At 45.6% G+C, this 20,669-nt stretch overlaps 1 protein-coding gene across 1 annotated transcript; it reads left to right on the top strand.

Moving 5' to 3' along the window:
• Positions 1 to 15,392: 15,392 nt before the first annotated feature.
• LOC131202623 (olfactory receptor 5V1-like) lies at positions 15,393 to 16,340 on the top strand. Its single transcript, XM_058191728.1, has one exon. The coding sequence runs from the start codon at positions 15,405 to 15,407 to the stop codon at positions 16,338 to 16,340; it is 936 nt and encodes a 311-aa protein (XP_058047711.1). The 5' UTR covers positions 15,393 to 15,404.
• Positions 16,341 to 20,669: the final 4,329 nt, after the last annotated feature.

Below are 20,669 nucleotides of genomic sequence, written 5' to 3'. Positions count from 1 at the left end.
CCTTGACTGTACAGAATGTAGACTGCGACAGCTCAGTGATCCAAGAGATAAACCATGGTTCACCAAGCAGCTCAGAAGGATGAAGCGACATAAGAGTCGGCTGAAGCAGAACTGGAGGAAGGCAAAGAGTGAGGCTGGCCAGACACATGTAAGAGCCCATATGTGGTTCTATGTTGTGATGACAAGCAGCAACACTAATTATTTGTCCACCCTTCTGCATCTTCAGGGAAGCAGAAAGCAGGGGATCCCTTTCAAAGTCCCTATGAGGAACATTCTTGACCCCTGTGAGATAAAATCACTTGACTTCCCTTGGAGTTGAACTCTGACTGGCAGGCCCTTCGGAGGTGAGGGAGACCTGTTTGAGCCTTGTACCTGGGAGGAGTTCAGACCACTTGTGTTTCAAGAAGTGGGGAGGATCCTTGTGGCTGTGAGCTCAGCAACCTCTGTGCTGGACTCTTGTCCCTATTGGTTTGTTAAGGCCTCCTGGGAGATGGCATGTGGTTGGGTACAAGGGGTGATTAATGTCTTTTTGTGAGAGTTGGTGGCACTGCCTTTGTGAGAGGGGTAATTCCTCTTTTTTTAAAACTTGCATAACTGTTGTCCACACTACAACTCTGGACTTACTTCAGGGATTGTAGATGGGTCACCTCCTACCTCGTGGCTGGTTCCAGACAGTTAGGCTTCAGCCTCTGTAGTGTGGGGTGGGAGTTGGGTTTGAGTCTTTCACCACTCCTCCAACATCGACATGAAACAACTAGGACCGGTCATTTGTAGGTTTGCGGTTCGGTATCTCCAGTATGCTGGCAATACCCAATTATATATCTCCACTCCTAGCCAGACAGGTGATGCAATGGAGGTGCTGGCTGAGTGTATGGAGGATATAAGGGTCTGGATGGAGGGAGGGAACCAGCTTCAACTCAGCCCTACAAAGATAAAGTGGTCCTGGATTTCTGCCTCTCCCCCAAAACCTGGTTGATACTTTATCTTTGACATTGCGCAGGGTGACACAATGAGCTAGTGCATGATTTGGGGGTCATGGCTCCCGCTTGAGGAGTAAGGGGTCAGCTAGGGCTTGGGCTAGGGGATCCTTTTAACAAATTCATTTAATGCACTAATTGCTCACTTGAGGCCTTGCCCACAGTACCTCGTGCCTTGGTTGCTGCAATGGGCTATAGATGGGGCTGCCTTTGAGGTCCACCTGCAAACATTCTTTGGACCAGGATGAAGCTGTGCGTATGGCAATGGTGGCCTCTAGATTTGCCCCCGTAAGATCTCTGTTGTGCAAGCTGCAATGGCTTCACATTTCTTTCCGAGCGCAATTCAAAGTTCTGGCCCTTAGCCTGAAAAACCTGCATGGATTATCTCCCTAAGTGAATCTACCCATCCTACGAGGTCAGGTAAGATGGGTGGGTGTTCTCCTGGTGCCTTCCTTTCAGCATTACCAACTTATGAGAGCTAAGAAGTGGGCCTTCCTTGCTGCAACCCCCCTGCCCAATGGAGCCCCCTTCCCAGACCTCCACCCTTTTAGCCTTTGAGGATGTAGCTTTTTTCCTGAGCGCTGGGAGAATATTGGCTGATTTCAGATCAGAAATCTGATTCGGTGCCAGGTTTTTGTTTTTGTTTGATTTATACCATTTTATCTTTTGGTTGGGAGTAGGTTATAAGATAGGGTTTGCTGTATAAGTGTTTTAAATAAATAAATAAATAAATAAATAAGGTAAGGCAATGGTGAAATTCAAAAAAATTCCCTGCTGGTTCTGTGGTGGGCGTGGCTTGATGGTCATGTGATCAGGTGGTCATAGCTTGCTGGTCATATGACTGGGCGGGTGTGGCTTGGTGGCCATGTGACCAGGTGGGTGTGGCTGAACAACTGACTCACACAAAATGGCCCCTGCAACAAGCAGGAACCTCACAGAGACCTTGGAACAGCTGATTTTCTCACAGCTGATTGGTAGTAAAAAAATGCTAAAAAAAAAGTTAAAAAAAAAGTTCTGACATTGCCCGGCACAGCTGATTGTCTGATAGGTGATCTTCAGAACTTTTTTTTTTACTTTTTAAAGCAGTAGTTTTACTACGGTTTGGGCGAATAGGAGGTAAAAAAATGCTTTAAAAAGTTTTAAAAAGTTCCAACAATCATGCGGCACAGCTGATTGTCGAACTTTTTAAAGCATTTTTTTACTACTGGTTCGGGCGAACAGTAGCAATTATTACTACTGGTTCAGGCGAACAGGCCCCAACTAGTAGCATTTCATCCCTGACATCAGGCCATCAGTTGCCAGGGCTCCAAGATCCTCATCCTTGCTGGAATTGCACCAGAGTTGCTTCCCCAACACCTTGGCTTACTTGTTTCTTTCTCCAGCTTAGCACAGAATTTGTTGCTGTTCGAGCGATCGGGTTTATCATCAGCCCAGGCTAGGTAGTAGAATGACTTTTCGTTTATCCACTCCCATTCACTTTTCTGTAATGACAGGGAAGCAACGTTAGCCAAAGGAAGAAGGGGCTCTGGCTCTTCAGGGTCCAGATCAGAAAGGAAAGTTGTCAGGTTTCAAGAGTCTTTTTCTCTCTCCATCTGCTCCCTCAATCTCAGTTGATCTGGAGCAGCTGAGAAGAGTTACACATGGTGACTGTTCAGATTCTTGTAGAGGGCTAGCATGGATTAAACTTGCACTCATTTGAGCAACCTTGGTTCCTGATTTCTTGTCCTGACAACTATGTTGTTCACACACACACACACACACACACACACACACGTATTCACAAAGTCACCGAGAACTGAGCTCAATTCCATGAAAAATGTTCCTTCTTTCTCTACAATCAAAGGTCTTTCATGAAATGAAAATGCAACAGAGCACAAGATGTTCTGTTGGTAGAAGAAATGAGCAATTTCTGCGCAAAATAAATGAAGGGGAAGAAAGAACAATCCGCCCAGGTTGGGACTCGCAGTCCCCAAATTAATGACCCACCAGAGTTTCAAGAAGCTTCAGAGGCCATTCAATGGGCCATAAAGAGGAAGCCAGAACTGAAGGAGGAGCTCAGTGTGAGAGAAGGCCTTGACCCTGAGATGGGGGTTGGGGGGTGGAGAAAGATCTGATCTTTGGGGGTTTAAAGACAGCAGTCAATTCTTCAAGTGGACCTGAATGATTGGTGAGGGGCAGGAGAGGCAGCCTTGCGATAAATAACATTCTTCAGAGGTTTCGTCCAAGGCAAGAGATTTTATCAAAGAGATCCCTACCTCCCATTGGATGGTTCTTCAAAAAGCCCCATAGAAATAGTAAATATGGCTTTGTGAACATTAGCAACAGAAAGAGACCTACTTTACGTGGATCATGCAGTCCAATCCAGACACTTTGTTTACTTTTGAGATTCTCTGCGACATAATCGGCCATGTCATCTCTCTGTATTTTGCTTTGTATGGAGGCGAGGTGGCAGCCTTGTTTCTTGCAGAATGCCTGAGACAAAGAGACAAGGGAGAAAGGCAAATGTGCTTGCGTGTGTTAGTTTGTGAAAGGGAGAAAAGAGACGGGAAATCTGATTGCATGGTCCAAGCCACTGTCTTGACTATGCTGACTCCTCTCTTAATGGAATAACAGAGTCAGTAGGTCATCTAGTCCAGTGGTGAGATTCAAATATTTTTAATACTGGTTCTGTGGGTGTGGCTTGGTGGGCATGGCAGGGGAAAGATACCATAAAATATCCATTCCCACCCCACTCCAGGGGAAGGATATTGCAAAATCCCCTCAGCTGGGACTCGGGAGGCAGAAAATAGATGGGGGCGGGGCCAGTCAGAAGTGGTATTTACCGGTTCTCCAAACTACTCAAAATTTCTGCTACCTGTTCTCCAAAACTGGTCAGAACCTGCTGAAACCCACCTCTGATCTAGTCCAATCCCTACCCAAGCAGGAGACCCTACACCATTTCTGACAAATTGCAGTCCAGTCTCTTCTTGAAAGCTTCCAGGGATGAAGCTCCCACAACTTCTGAAGGCAACTTCTGTTCCATTTATTTATTTATTTGATTTTTATACCGCCCTTCTCCCGAAGGACTCAGGGCGGTATACAGGCAAAAATAAAACAGATAATACAATGTACAATTTAAAATGTAATTAAAAAACTTATTTTAAAATTAGCCTGAGAAGTAAAAATATACAATAAACTAAAAACCCCATTTAAAATTAATTAATAAAAATTTAAAATTAATAAAATTCAATTCAAGCCAGCCCCGTGCGAATGAAAAGATGTGTCTTCAGTTCGCGACGGAATGTCCGAAGGTCAGGTATTTGGTGTAAACCCAGGGGAAGCTCGTTCCAGAGTGTGGGAGCCCCCACAGAGAAGGACCTTCCCCTGGGGGCCGCCAGCCGACATTGCTTGGCGGACGGCACCCTGAGAAGTCCCTCTCTGTGAGAGCGTACGGGTCGGTGGGAGGCATGTGGTAACAGCAGGCGGTCCCGTAAGTACCCAGGCCCTAAGCCATGGAGCGCTTTAAAGGTAGTAACCAAAACCTTAAAGTGCACTCGAAAGGCCACAGGTAGCCAGTGCAGTCTGCGCAGGAGCGGTGTTATATGGGAGCTACGCGTAGCTCCCTCTATCACCCGCGCAGCTGCATTCTGGACTAACTGAAGCCTCCGAGTGCACCTCAAGGGGAGCCCCATGTAGAGAGCATTACAATAATCCAAGCGAGAGGTAACGAGCGCATGAGTGACTGTGCACAAGGCATCCCGATCAAGGAAGGGGCGCAACTGCCGAACCAGGCGAACCTGGTGGAATCAGGTCAAATGATCTTCAAACGACAGCCGATCATCCAGGAGGACACCTAAGTTGCGCACCCTATCCTTTGGGACCAGTAACTTGCCTCCAACAGTCAGCCGCGGCTGCGGCTGCAGCTGACTGAATCGGGATGCCGGCATCCACAGCCATTCCGTCTTGGAGGGATTAAGCTTGAGCCTGTCTCTCCCCATCCAGACCCGTACGGCTTCCACACACCGGGACAGAACTTCAACAGCTTCATTGGGGTGGCCTGGGGTGGAGAAGTACAGCTGGGTGTCATCAGCGTACAGCTGGTATCTCACCCCAAAGCCACTGATGATCTCACCCAACGGCTTCATGTAGATGTTGAACAGAAGGGGCGAGAGGATCGACCCCTGCGGCACCCCACGTGAGGTCCCTCACGGTCGACCTCTGCCCCCCTGTCAACACTGTCTGCGACCGGTCAGAGAGATAGGAGGAGAACCACCGATACACGGTGCCTCCCACTCCCAATCCCCCCAACCGGCGCAGCAAGATACCATGGTCGATGGTATCAAAAGCCGCTGAGAGGTCTAATAGGACCAGGGCAGAGGAATAACCCCTGTCCCTGGCCCTCCAGAGATCATCCACCAATGCGACCAAAGCTGTCTCCGTGCTGTACCCGGAGTTGATTGTTCTCGCTGTCAGAAAATTTCTCCTTATTTCCAGGTTGAATCAGTTTCCTTGATCATTTTCCATCCATTATTCCTTGTGTGGCCTTCAGGTGCCTTGGAAAATAGCTTGACTCCCTCCTCTCTGTAGCAGTCCCTCAAACACTGAAAGGCTGCTATCATGTCACCCCTAGTCCTTCTTTTCATTATACTAGCCATACCCAATTCCTACATCCATTCTTCATATGTTTTAGTCTACAGTCCCCTAATCATCCTGGTTGCTCTTCTCTGCAGTCTTTCTAGAGTCTCAACATGCAGTACTCTAGGTGTGGTCTTACTAAGGCTTTACAGAGTGGTATTAGTACCTCCCTTGATCTTGATTGACTCCCTCTGTTAATGTAATTTAATATTGCGTTGGCATTTTTGGCTGCCCTGGTACACTGTTGGCACATATTTAATTGGCTGTCACTAAGGTTCCAAGATCCCTCTCACAGTTCCTGCTTTTAAGTCTGGTTTCACCCGGTCTATATGTGTCCTTTTGGTAGATTCTGCAGCTCTTGAGCAATTGAGCAACTGAGTGCCTATCGCCCCAGTCCTACTGTCCCTACTGTTATTCATATCAATTTCCTGTATTCATAATCATATTTATATTTATATCTGTTATTGTATACATGTTTGACAAATAAATAAAATAAATAAATAATAAATAAATTCCTGATCTAGACTCAGGGGATAAACTCTTGGATTCCCATCACTTCAGAGGCAAGAAGGTCTGAAGATGCCACCAGAGTTGCCAGGGAAACATCAGAAAATCTGTTGTCTAGACTATGGTCACTCAACCCTGAGGCTCAGCACTGCCCAAAAGATACTGGCCAAGAAAACCCACACCAGTATATAGTCCAGAGAATACTTGCATTTCAGACTGTCCTAAAATGATGGTCTTTGCTACCTTTTCATGCACAGAGCCTAGTTGGCCCTGCACTTCAGCCCAGCCAGCGGGACTTGGGGGCTGTTCAAGGCTTTTCCTAGACTTCTCCTCTGCCTAAGCTAGGAGATTCACCAGAACACAAGCACTTCTAACCTCTGCATCGCTCCAGCTCTTTTTTTCCTTGAAGAGCTTGTTGCAACGATTATTTCTGAGGTACCATCCTTGGAGACAGGATTCTTTGGCTCCTGTGTGGGAAGAGAGGAAGCCCAATGAAATGATGGCCAGGGGAGCAGGAGGTAGTGGTGGAGGAGGAAGATGCAAGAGCTTTGGCCTCTCTAGACAGGAGAGACCCAGTTGGAACTCACCAGTTAGGGAGAAGGCCACAACCAGCAAGCCCAGGCTCATAAAGATGAATCGCCCCATGGTTTTCCTTCCTGCAGAGAACAGCAAAGAATAGAGTAGAAGAAAGGGGAGCAAGGACCTTGGGAGGGGCTCTTCAGGAAGGGTGATCCAAATCCAACCTGTGAACCCCACACGTTGATTTCCACTTTTCCACTTGCCCAGCTGGACATAAATTCTCCCTCCTTGGTCATCCAGCAGCCTTGGTGGGTCACAGTGGATCCACAGTGGATCCTGCATTGCTCCGTAAAGGGCAGAAGGGCCTCCCCTTGGAAAGTCTCTCCCGTGCATCTCCGTCTCTTCCCCGGAGATCCCCCTACAGAGATCCCCCTCTTCCCCCTTGCTCCCTGCCTCCCACAGATCCCCTGCGGGAACCTGGACATTACATGCAGCCCCCTGGAAGAGGTCCCTTCAGATGGAGAAAGAGGCGCAGAGAGATGTCCTGCAGGGGCCTCACCTGTTAGGTGTCCACAGGTGGGAGAGCCCCACTCACCTGTCCCTTTGCCTCCACAGGTAGCAAGTCTGCTCAGTGGCAACTCCAGGCTTTTCCTCCAGCAACGGGAAGGGAGGCCTTTATAGACAAGGACGGGGGTGGATTTCTGTTGAGGGAAGGGCAGAGGGAGGGAGAATTCGCTTTGCTTCAGGATTTCTGGTCCTGATTAACAATCTGGAAGAAGCTTGTTTGCACCACTAAATCTGGGACACGATAAGGGCACAGAACATTTTACTCCTGGAGGTTAATCGGATTGATCGATTGATAACAGTGTTCCCCAATCTTTCTCGCTCGGTGGACTGGAGGTGGCGGTGGTGGCTGCAGAGGTGGGAGCAGAGGGGATGATTTTACATCGCTCTCATAATTATCGCTTTGTGTGCATGCTCGCTCATCTGCCACTTTCATGGCCCGGTTCTGAATGGGTTGCGGCCCATTTCAAACTTTCTTGTAAAGTTCTGAGGAAGCACATTCAGTTCCTGTCAAGGATGAACTGCTTTGAAACTAGAAGGTGTTTCTTGCTTGGGTGACCATTTCTCCCTTGGCCAAATATGCTGTGACCATTGAGTCTTTGGCCCAGTGGGATCTCTCAGACAGATGCTGCTCTGTCCCCTGCATGGATCTCTCCACTGGGATCAACTTGGTGATGAAATGTTAATAACAACAACAACAACAACAACAACAATAACAGAGTTGGAAGGAATCTTGGAGGCCTTCTAGTCCAACCCCCTGCCCAGGCAGGAAACCCTACACCATATCAGACAAATGGTTATCCAACATTTTCTTAAAAAGTTCCAGTGTTGGAGCATTCACAACTTCTGCAGGCAAGTTGTTCCACTGATTAATTGTTCTCACTGTCAGGAAATTTCTCCTTAGTTCTAGGTTGCTTCTCTCCTTGATTAGTTTCCACCCATTGCTTCTTGTTCTACCCTCAGGTGCTTTGGAGAACAGCCCGACTCCCTCTTCTTTGTGGCAGCCCCTGAGATATTGGAAGACTGCTATCATGTCTCCCCTAGTCCTTCTTTTCATTAAACTAGACATACCGAGTTCCTGCAACCGTTCTTCATATGTTTTAGTCTCCAGTCCCCTAATCATCTTTGTTGCTCTTCTCTGCACTCTTTCTAGGGTCTCAACATCTTTTTTACATGTTACATGTTGAAGAGATGAAGGGAGAGGAGCAACTATAACCCAGCATGTTGTATCACTTCCTTTCAGAGGGATTTTGCACAGTAATTGGCTCACAACCAAATAGATAACCAAAAGCGAAACAAACTTAGGACCAAACCAAAACAGTCTTGAAGATAAAGGCTTTGCCTGGATAGGTTCCAAAAACAAACAGCTCAAAATCCCCTCTGAGGTCAGTGGCCTCCCATGAGGTTTGTCACCAAGTCCGGTGGTCCGAGTTTCGGGGCTTGCAAGGAGAAGCCACATGAATAGTCCAAGCCAGGAGTTCAGAGGGTTGTTTTCAGCAAAGCCAGCCACAAACAAGCTCCAGATGAACCTTCCAGGCAATGGCCAATTAGTCCAACCGACAGATAACCGGTTGCTCCAAACACAAACACAAACACTCTCCGCAACTGAATTAAATCCCCAAGCTGCAGAGTCCCAGAAACACAAACAACCATCTGGCCACGACCCACCCACCTTCCTTCCAGCAACGTGCTAAATAGCCCCACCTACCCGGTGCAGCTCATGAAGATGGGCAGAGCCTTTCCCCCATCAATATGGCAGATCTGCGGCTCTCTGCCCTGGGTCGACAAAGGCCGGTAGCTCCTCCCCCTCTTCCTCCTTGGCCTGTGAGCTCTCCCCAACAGAGGCATGTTCAGCCAGCAGTTCAGAGTCAGCAATACTGGATGTGCCAGGAATGCTTTCATTCTTCGCTGAGACCTCTGAGGAAGATGTGGAGGAGCTGTTGTCCACAGGAGGCATCACAACTTGGGGAAAAATCCAGGCCTTCAAAGCCCTATGGAAGGCTAAAAGGGTGGAAGTCTGCCACTCCTCAGAAGGTGTTCCATAGGGCAGGGGGATGCCACCGTGAAGGCTAGATTCCTAGATCCCATAAAATGGCAATGTTGGAAGGAAGGGACTAGGAGATGTCCACCAGAGGTGGTGTTCTGACCAGTTCTGGAGAACCAGTAGCGGAAATTTTGAGTAGTTTGGAGAACTGGTAAATACCACCTCTGACTAGCATTTCACCCCTGGTTATGGTCTCTTGCTTGGATGGAGGGGGTTGGACTAGATGACCTATAAGGTCCCTTCCTACTCTGTTGATCTAATCTAAAAAACCTAGGAGGGATCTAGTCAACTTTTATCTGTGTCCGGCTGGCTTCACTCTTTGTCTTTCTCCAGTTCTGCTCCAGGCATCTATCATGTCATTTCATAGCTCTGAGCTCTGAGCTGCTTGGGGAATCATGGTTTATTCATAACATAACATAACATAACATAACATAACATAACATAACATAACATAACATAACATAACATAACATAACATAACATAACATAACATAACATAACATAACATAACATAACATAACATAACATAACATAACATAACATCAGAGTTGGAAGGGACCTTGGAGGCCTTCTAGTCCAACCCCCTGCCCAGGCAGGAAACCCTACACCATCTCAGTCAGATGGTTATCCAACATTTTCTTAAAAATTTCCAGTGTTGGAGCATTCACAACTTCTGAAGGCAAGTCGTTCCACTTATTGATTGTTCTAACTGTCAGGAAATTTCTCCTTAGTTCTAAGTTGCTTCTTTCTTTGACCAGTTTCCACCCATTGCTTCTTGTTCTACCCTCTATTCCTTGTCTTACAGAGCTAGTGGCACAGTTGTACACTCTGTACAGTCAAGGGAACACAAAGGGTCCATGGGACACACCATTTAAAAGTGGAAGCCATCATTCCTTCAGAAACTGGAGCTGTGTATGAAGATTGTTACAGGACCATCAGCTCATCATAAAACAAACAGGCTCCACCTTAACTCGCTTCACTGTCACAGGATATCTCGTTCTTGTGCTTTTTTTGGCTGAAATGTTTATCTCTGTATATCAGTACATATTGGTCTTCTACCTGACACCAGTCGGGGGAATCTCAGCCACTCACAGAGAGTATAGGAAAATTGAGATCTGTCCTGCCCATTTAAAAATGAACCACAGGAACAGCTTAAAAGCCCCAAACAAAATAAACACAACTGATGGCTAGATAGTTGTTTGTGTTGTGACGTCATGCTGGACCCCACGCCTGCTTTAGCAGTGGAAGTTGCGTAGCTGTGTCTAGAGCAGGGCTGTCAAACACCCGGCCCACCAGCTGGATATGTCACAAGGGGGAAAAAGTCCCGATACGTCATGTAACACTGCTGTGATGATGCGAGTTTGACACCCCTGGTCTAGAGAGATTCTCAGTCAACCAGGTCATGGTGTTTGAAAACAAAGGTGTTTTTTCAAAAAGGCATATATCGTCTTCTTTCCTTGAAGATGTTTCGCTTCTCATTGAAAAAGCTTCATCGGTGCTGAACGTCTTCCTGAAGGAAAAAACACCACCGCCATAGTCCAGCTGCCTTTTGAAGAACCACCTTTGAGTCAACCATGACCTGCATGACTGAGAATCTCCATAGACATTTCTGACAGCTTAAGAGCAGCCTTCAGAGTGCTGAGCGGCAGGTGACTGCAAGCAATAGGAATCCTTCCATTCCACAACTTTTCTCTTTTGCTGCACAGGTGATCTCCCGTGGAACTATCAGAGGTGTGACAAAATGTCTGCTTTTATCTGCCAGTGCAGGTACTAGTGCAAATTCCTTCTGCTCCGGAGTGAGAGAAGCACCTGATGAAGTCTGGAGAACAACCAAGCCCTTCCCTTCCGTAGTCTCTGCTCTACACTCCTTTGTTTAACCCTGGGGTCTCCAACCCCGACTCTGTGGTCTCTTCCCAAAATCCCCAAAGCTTCAAACAACAACTGTCTACTGTTGACCTCACCTCATTCCTAAGAGGTCCGTAAGGGGCGTGCATAAGAGCACCAACGTGCCTACCATTCCTGTCCTATTGTTTCCTTTCGTTATATCCAATTAATATAGTTATTACATACTCATACTTATATATATGCTTATATATTGTATAATTATTTCATGCTTATGCTTATATATACACTGTGTGACAAAATAAATAAATAAATAAATAAACAAACAAACAAACAAACAAACAAACAAACAAACAAACAAACCCTGGCAATTTTATGACTTGTGGACTTCAATTCCTAGAATTCCTCAGCCAGCGTATATGTGGTAAAGTTGCTAGGTTGCCAAGGCTGGAGACCCCTGGTTTAATGGATGCTTGGATCTGATTTTGCTCCTTTTGATGGGCCAGAAGCTCAAATAAAATCTGACCAGCATGACGAGTCTCATTTATTCTGCAAAGCCAGAAGATTGTTGAGGTTTGAAGCTCAAGAACATCCGTTGATGCTATGATACTTTCTTGCATGTTCATTTCAGTTGGAGCGTTGGGAATCTGCTGGATCTCAGCACCACCTTCCTGTCCCCAGAACTGATTTCGTTGGGTAGGTGGGCTGCATACACTCCCAGCATCCTTTGCTCCTCCTTCCCAGGAACCCCCTACCACTCTCAGGAGCAGCGCAATGCGACATCCCATCGAAAGGACAGAAGTCAGAGTCAAGTGAAATTCATTGTGTCCTTCAGGGTTGAGGTATTCCTGGGGGTTGATGATGAGCCCATCAGTGGGATGGGGAAATGGCCACTGGGATTCTGGGATGACTAACAGTGGACTCTTGGATGACCACCTCAGAAGTTACCCGTGTAAAACAGATCGTTGTGTTTTGGGAACAGAGACAAGAGAGAAGCAACGGGTTGGGTCATCGTTGTCCTCAAATGTTGAACCTCTCAAGTCTGACTCCGGTGGGTGAACATAGGGGGGTCATCTTTGGCCCAAGAATGGAGGGTTATGCTGGTTTCCCTGATCAGATAAAAGTTGTGAGAATTTCACGTGCAGCAACGTCTCTCCCTGGCTTCTTTCTTTTCTTTTCTTTTTATGGAGTCAGATGTTGTCTTTTATGCTGCTTGGTTAATATAATATATAACGCTAATCAAAATTATACATTCAGGCACTGAACTGTGAGCCTTAGCAAGAAGGCAATGGCCCTTGCTGGTTTTGCTGTGGAGGGAGGCAGGGAGGATTTAAACATTACATTTTATAAAATGCCCTTGGATTCATTTCTGGAACACCAGCTACAAAGTACAGTGAGCGCTGAATTCTGATTTCTCTTCCTGACTAGCTATGTTTCAAGATAGAATGAAGCTAGTCAGTTTTGCTCTCTTCCTTCTGCTGCATCTCCCAGCCCTGGTACAACTTAATGAACCCTGAGCCAGCTAACAAGTCCCAGAGGGTCGTTGTTGAGTCTCCTCTCAGCTCTACTCCCTGCAGGAATATGCTCAAGGCTTGCACACCAAGGCACATTTCCCCCCATGAGTTACCACCTGTCACAGATAATGCAGGAACCAGGAGTGTTGCTTCTGCTGGGAGAAGGACCTTATGAACATCTCCCTTCCTTCTCTGTGGGCAGAGTTTGGGCTGAGCCACCTCTCAACTCTTTGTGTCCAAAGCCAACTGTGGGAGAACCTGGGGAGAAGGTGACTCTTCTTCTGCCACAGCTGAGGTCTTCTGAGGGTGGGCTGACCAGCACAGGTGAGTCACTTCGTGGTCCATCCAGCATCCTCAATTTCAACTTGGAAGGGAACATATGTCGTGTCCTACCAAGACTTTTAGGACTTTAAAGATCAAGAAAGGGTAGCCTTCTTCTGTGTTGAAGCTGAGGGAATAAGACAAGCATTCATCTCCCATGGAGATTACAACATGTCCAAGGGCATAATTTGGGATGGGCTGAGCCCCACATTTATTCAGAGAATTTAAAGAACATCCTAAGATTAGGAGGGAGAAGGAACCCTGAAATGGAGAAAATGTGACCACAGCTGAATGGGCCTTACCCTTCAATCAATCAGTTTAGAGCTGGAAGGGACCTTTGAGGTCTTCTAGACCAAGCAGGAGATTCTAGCTTATCCCAAATAAATGGCTGTACTCCCTGTCTCTTCTTAAAAATCTATAATAATAATAACAGAGTTGGAAGGGACCTTGGAGATCTTCTAGTCCAACCCCCTGCCCAGGCAGGAAACTCTACACCATCTCAGACAAATCTCCAGGTCTGGAGCATCCACAACTTCTGTTCCGCTGGTTAATTGTCCTCACTGTTAGGAAGTTTCTCCTTAATTCCAGGTTGCTTCTCTCCTTGATTAGTTTCCAGCCATTGTTTCTCGTCCTGCCTTCAGGTGCTCTGTAAAATAAGTGGAACCTCGCTCCCCATTCTTTGTGGCAGCTCCTCAAATACTGGAATACTGCTATCATCTCCCACCTAGTCCTTCTTTTTTTTTAGACTGGCCATACCCAACTCTTGCAACTGTTCTTAATCTGTTTTTCCCTCTAGGCTTTTAATTGTCTTAGTTGCTCTTCTTTGCACTTTTTTCAAAGTTTCAGTATCTTTTTTATAATGTGACCAAAACTGGATGCAAATATTCCAGATGTCATCTTACTAAGGCTTTATATAGTGGTACTACGCCTTCATGTCATTTGATTGTATGATTCTGTTTATACGAGCAAGGATTGTATTAGCTTTTTTGTCTGTTGCCGCACACGGCTGTCTCATGTTTAAGTGATTGTCCATTAAGACTGCAAGGCCCCCTCTCACAGTTCTTGAGCTAGATTTTGCTTAATCTGGTTTTTCACATTGGTGTAAATCCTTGCTTTTCTCCACATTAAATTTCATGTTGTTGGACAGAGCCCATCATTCAAGTCTATGAAGAACTTTAGCTTGTCTTCTGGGGTTTTGGCTATTCCTGCCAACGTAGTGTCATCTGCAAACTTGATGAGTTCCCCTTTTATTCCCTCATCTAAGTCATTTATTAAGATAATGAAAAGTACTTAGCCTAAGACGGAACCTTGTGGTACCCCACTGCTTCCTTCCTTCCATGTAGATATAGTATCATTAAGGATGACTCACTGAGTATGGTTTGTCAGCCAGTTACAGACACATCTGGTGGTGATGCTGTCTATCCCACATTTTTCTAGTTTACCAAGAAGTAGGTTGTGGTCTACTTTGTCAAATGCCTTGCTGAAGTCTAAGTATACTATGTCCACAGCATTTTCTTGGTCTGCTAATTTATCACTCTCTACAAGAATGAAATAAGTTTGGTTTGGCATGAACTGTTTTTATAACTACTAGTTATAGCTTCATTTGTTTCTAGATGTATACGGATCTGTTTTTTGATTATTTTTTTCCAGTATCTTCCCATGTATTAATGTTAGGCTGATTGGTCTGTAGTTTCCTGGATCTGTTCCCCCCCCCTCTTTTTTTTTTTTTTTGAAGATGGGAACCCCATCAGCTCTTTTCCAGTCCTCCGGTAGTTCCCTGGTGCTCCAGGATTTTTGAAAGATGTGGTGCAGTGGTTCTGAGATCTCGTCTGCCAGCTCCTTTAGAACCCTGGGATGTAATCTGTCAGGTCCTAGTGATTTATATTCATCAAGATCTGACAGGTGTTCTCTTACCATTTTCTTACTTTTTATTTCTACTCTGTATTTTACAACTATGGGGTATAGTTTCTTTTTGTCTGAAGACATTTGCAAAGAATGAGTTGAGCAGCTCTGCTTTCTCTCTGCTGCCTGTCACTTCCTTGCCGTCTTCTTTCTTTAGTGGACTGACTGTTTCCTTGACATCTGCCTTGTGCTAATCTCACCCTGGTGCTAATTCGAATTCAAGATAATAGAATAATAGAGTTGGAAAGGATGTTGGCTGTGCAAAATGGTTCTGACGCCTAGCTTGGAAGGTATGTTCCTTGGAGTTTCTCAGCATGAGAAAAAAATCAAGAATCAAGAGGAAAGGAAAGGGCAGGGAGGCAGGAAAGGAAGGAAGGAAGGAAGGAAGGAAGGAAGGAAGGAAGGAAGGAAGGAAGGAAGGAAGGAAGGAAGGACCCAAAATATCCACCTGTATATATTTGACCCTTAATAAAGGTTATCTTCAGGTATAAGAGATTCCTCAAATTTCATTCTGCATAGATTGAAAGCTCAACTCACCACTTTCTCATTGTGCTTCTTCCGTGTGTTCCTCTCTCTTCCCAGCTGTCCCCTTTCTTCCTCATGGCTTCACAGAACAAAACTGAAGGGACAGAATTCATCCTCCTTGGCTTCTCCAGCCTTTTGAGCCAGCAGGTCCAACTTTTCTTGGTGTTCCTGGCTGCCTATTTGGCCACGTTGATGGGCAACCTCATGATCATATTTCTGGTTCTCCAGGATTCCCGTCTCCACACCCCCATGTACTTCTTCCTCAGCCAGCTCTCCTGCCTGGATATCTGCCTTTCTTCTGTGGTGGTTCCAAAGATCCTGGTGAACCTCCTACGCCACCAGTACACCATCTCCTACAACCAGTGCCTGGCACAAGCCTTCTTCCTGATGAGCTTTGCAGGATGTGAGCCGCCACTGCTGGCCGTCATGGCCTATGACCGCTATGCTGCCATCTGCCAGCCTTTGCACTATGCCCACCTGATGAGGGGCAAGTTGTGCATCCAGCTGTTTGTGGCCATTTTGCTCTGGGGCTTCCTGGACTCAGCCATCCATGCTACTATGGCCTCCAAGTTGGACTTTTGTGGAAACAACAATGTTCCTCACATCTTTTGTGATGTCCCCCCATTATTGAAAATTGCCTGCAGTGACACTTCAGTTCACAAGTTGGTCAGTTACATCAACAGCACCTTGGTGGGCCTTGTCCCTGTTCTCCTCATCATCCTGTCCTATTTCTACATTTTGTCCTCCATTCTGCAGATCCGCTCCAAGATCGGCAGGCGCAAAGCCTTCTCCACCTGCGCTTCACACCTTGCTGTAGTAACACTCTTTGTTGGAAACGCTTTTGTGAACTACAACCAGCCCAGTGCTGGCTACTCTCTAGAAGTGGACACTTTGATCTCCACCATGTTCTGCATCGTCACCCCTATGCTGAACCCTTTGATCTACAGCCTTCGCAACAAGGAAGTGAAGGGGGCCCTGAAGAAGGTTCTCAGCTGCTGGAGAATAGCATAGTTTTCATTCATTTATTGACAATAAACATTTCTTGTGCTGTCTGGGAAGAGCCCATGTGGAAAAAGAATTACCCATTGCTGTTGGAATATTTTGCTACGCGGATATGAAGAGGGTTTGTTAAGAAATGCTTCTCTTCTCTGGAAATTCTTTTAGCTTCTTTTCTGTTTTTTCTCATCCAAAATAGTTTTCTCTTGATTCTTCTTTTTGAATTCACTATTATATTGTATAAAATAAGTTCCTGTGTTGGTGAGATGGTGAACGAATGAACGAACAAACAAACAAATGAATGAACGAATGAATGAATGAATGAATAAACAAACGAATGAATGAATGAACAAACGAATGAATGAACGAACGAACGAATGAATGACAGGTTTACTTGCACCCCAAACTATTCTGAAATCAATACCTTTTTGTACATTATTATTTTTTTTTTAAAAAAAACACTTTTGATTTCTTTTTGCTGTTCTGTAGCAACATTCCACACAATCTCCCTCTATAGCACAAGGGTGGGGAACCACGGCCCTTTTATGACATGCGGACATGACCATCAGCACAGTGGTAAAATCTATTTTTTAAAAACTACCGGTTCTGTGGGCGTGGCTTGGGGGGGCGTGGTGTGGCTTGGGGGGGGCATGGCAGGGGAAGGTTCTGCAAAATCTCCATTTCTATCCCATTCCAGGGGAAGGGTACTGCAAAATCCTCATTCCCACCCCACTCTGGAGCCAGCCAGAGGTGGCATTTGCTGGTCTTCCAAACTGCTCAAAATTTCTGCTGAATCAGTGCAGAGATTCCACCACAGAAGCTGGCAGCCTTCAGCCTCTGGTTGCAGCAGTAGGATCAAATTGGAATAAAATCAGGAAACGTTGATGCAGATTTAAGGGGTGTCTGGGGAAGACACCCAGGTTAGGGTCAGCATGGACAAAAAGGGTATTCCTGACAAGCAATGGGGCAGATATTAAGCAAGGCCCTTAATTTGTGGTAGTGTGGATCTCATCCAAACCACAAAAACTTTGGCAATTACGATGGTTCAAGCACATTCAGGAAATGAATTAGCAATGGAGCAGCTCAGCAGACTCCAAAGATTGCATTTGCTATTCTGCATGAAACTTGCAGATGCAATCTGGCTGCAGGAGGATGCAGCGTAAGAGGAAAAAGATGAGTGGAAAAAACACAAGCTGCAAACGATAAAATTTGGAGTCCAAAAGGGAAAGTCATTATTCCAAGTAAAGCCAAATTAGGCAGGTGAAAGAATTGAAACAGAGATAACTGGCCATCGTGCAGTTTGAGAACAGGGACCGTTAGAGAGAAGCAGTAGGTCAGTAACCCAAGTCACTTACCATTTATTATCATCCCAATGTTTGCAAAGCAGCAAGGTAAACAAGCTCTCCGGACCCTGTTGTCCCCTCCTCCTCCTGCTCTCCTGGTTGTCTTCTCCTTGACCTTTCTTCCCACCTAGACACCAAAGGCACTTGTCCCCATGGCTGGACGAAGACTGATGTGTTATGCTACAAGGTCTTCACAGAAAAAAAGACCTAGGACAGGGGTCTCCAACCTTGGCAACTTTAAGCCTGGAGGACTTCAACTCCCAGAAAGCAAAGCTGGCTGGGGGATTCTGGGAGTTGAAGTCCTCCAGGCTTAAAGTTGCCAAGGTTGGAGACCCCTGACCTAGGAGACTTCAGAAGTTAGTAGTATTGTGATCCTGAGAATATCCTAGATCAAGCAGAGGTGAACTCTATGCAGAGCCCCCAAATCCCTTCTGGATGGCTGAGTAAGAGGTTTAACCTTGTGTGCAAAGTTAAGAATGAACTTCCTGTGAAAATTAGCAAAGCCCAGGAAACTCTGAAAATCTCTCATGTTAGGGCCGGGGTATAGAATAGAATAGAATAGAATTTTATTGGCCAAGTGTGATTGGACACACAAGGAATTTGTCTTGGTGCATATGCTCTCAGTGTACATAAAAGAAAAGATACGTTCATCAAGGTACAACATTTACAACACAATTGATGATCAATATATCAATATAAATCATAAGGATTGCCAGCAACAAGTTATAGTTATAAACAGTTATAACTATAACTGTTATAAACAGCAATTATAATTTGTATATAATTTGTATATAATTGTATATAACTTGTATATAATTATACAAGTTATAAACAGCAATTAGTATACCACGGTACCACTGCTCACACCTTGGTAGGATCCATCTGGAGACCATCCGTTGAAATCCTGCAGCCCAAATGGATCCATTGTCAAAGGTGTCAACACCAAACTTCTCCAGCTTGGCAAACAGCTTATTGTGCCATAGCCTTTGCAACACCTCCTGTTGTACGTCAGCCACTGTTGCTGCCTCAGAGTAAACCAGGATCTCAACCAAATAAATAAATCACCACAAATTTGTCCATTATATCTGAAAAAAAAATCAGTCATAAATCTGGAAAATAAATCTTTTGTTCTTGAAGTTCTGAGGCTTCGAACTTCATAGCCTCCCAAAAAGCATTTAAGACCCCCCACCCAAAATGCTGGAATGGGAGGAGATGGACAAGAGGATTTAAGGAAGGATACGATGTGCTAAGTTAACTTTGGTGCCAGGTTTTTAATTTTTATGTTTTAATAGATGTATGTATTGCATTGTTTGATAATTGATGTAGTTTTAATTGTGGATGGGGAGCCACCCAGAATTCAATATACAGTTTTATGACTATATAAATGTTTTAAACAAATAGAATCCGACTCATCTCCAGGGATTCAAGTTATCTGTCTTTAGTCTGTTACTAGATGTTTTATGCAAAATAAGCTACTTCCTGGTTTTCAGATATAAAATTCCTTCTGATAGAAAGCAATTTGTCTCTCCCTTCAACAACCCTCCCCCCCAAGAAATCCACCCCCTTGCCTTGCCTTTGACTAGACTATAAATTCCTCCACTCGCTTCTGCAGAAGACTTGCTATCCAAGGAGCCAAATGTGATCAGGGAAAACTAAGCCTGCAACCAAAAGCACTAATCAGCTTTGCTGAACATATAAATTAAATAGCTTTGCATGGGAATGCACGGATGAGATAGTTGGGCTAAGCCAGTGGTGGGATTCAGCCAGTTCGCACCACTTCAGAAGAACCGGTTGTTAACTTTCTGAGCAGTTTGCCAAACTGGTTGTTGGAAGAAATCATTAGGGCAGAGAACTGGTTGTTAAATTACTTGAATCCCACCACTGGGCTAAGCAGAGGAGTAGCCTCATAAAAACACAAGGCCAGAGGCATTGCTTGCTTTGTGTAACTCCCACTGTGCTCTAGGCACAAGGCATGCGGGAGGGAGCAAAACCACAGGCTCACAAATATTGCTCAAATATTACTAAACGAAGCATGGAGGATCTGCCAACTTGCTAAAATGACAGCTACATTATGAAAGCTTCTGAACAACCTACGTACACGTCTGTCTGCATGTATTCCAAGTGCTGTGGGGGTTTAAGCCAGTAACGGGAAAAGGGGGCCACACATGATACCCTGATGTTCACATTTGTGGGTTTTGTGGTCTGTGGGTATAAAAGACCTGGCTGAGGGGAACCTCCCCATGTCCTCCTTCTGCAGAGTAACATCATCCTGCTTCAGTCTCCACCTCGGGGTGTTTAGCTGGGCTTCAACACCCCAGACAAGGACCCAGAGTTAGACTGAAACTTCCTAAGGGAAAGGTGAGTGCTGCTCTCCCACCTGTGGGGACATGGCAGGTGAGGTCCTTGCATCAGAACACTCCTGGGAGTCTCTCTCCATCTGAAGGGAACTCTTTAACGTTGCTGCAGGTTCCAGAAGGGGCTCTATGGGATGGTCCCTCAGGCAGGGAGCAAGAGATCCATTGGGTGATCTCTGGGGGAGAGAGCGAGAGAGACCCACAGAAGATTCTTTCTAAGGGAGCCTTCTGCTGATTACGTAGCAATGCCGAATCCAGTGTGAACCCACTGACCATGGTGAGAGAAAGGGGCCCCAGCTTGGCTAGTGCAAAACTGTGGACAAACTATTGAACTCTCAGCTTAATCCTGGGTTGGATGGTCTCCCTTCCTGAGTGAGGTTTTCAATGAGCTTAGCTCCCCATCCTTCGCAGTGGTGAGAGTGCAGTACTGCAGGATACTTCTGCTGACTGCTGACTGACTGCAATTTGGCACATCAGATCTCACCGGCTCAAAGTTGACTCAGCCTTCCATCCTTCCAAGGTGGGTAAAATGAGGAGCCAGTTTGTTTTGGGGCAATATGCTGACTCCATAAAGTCATAAAGCTGACTCTGTAAAGCACTGTGAAGCTATTGCTATTTTTCCTTTCTGCAGGAAAGGGAGGAAAACC

The sequence above is a fragment of the Ahaetulla prasina genome, chromosome 7, assembly GCF_028640845.1.
Source record: "Ahaetulla prasina isolate Xishuangbanna chromosome 7, ASM2864084v1, whole genome shotgun sequence".
NCBI lineage: Eukaryota > Metazoa > Chordata > Lepidosauria > Squamata > Colubridae > Ahaetulla > Ahaetulla prasina.
Note: the sequence above shows the minus strand (reverse complement) of the source record. Positions and strands in the feature narration are given on the sequence as shown.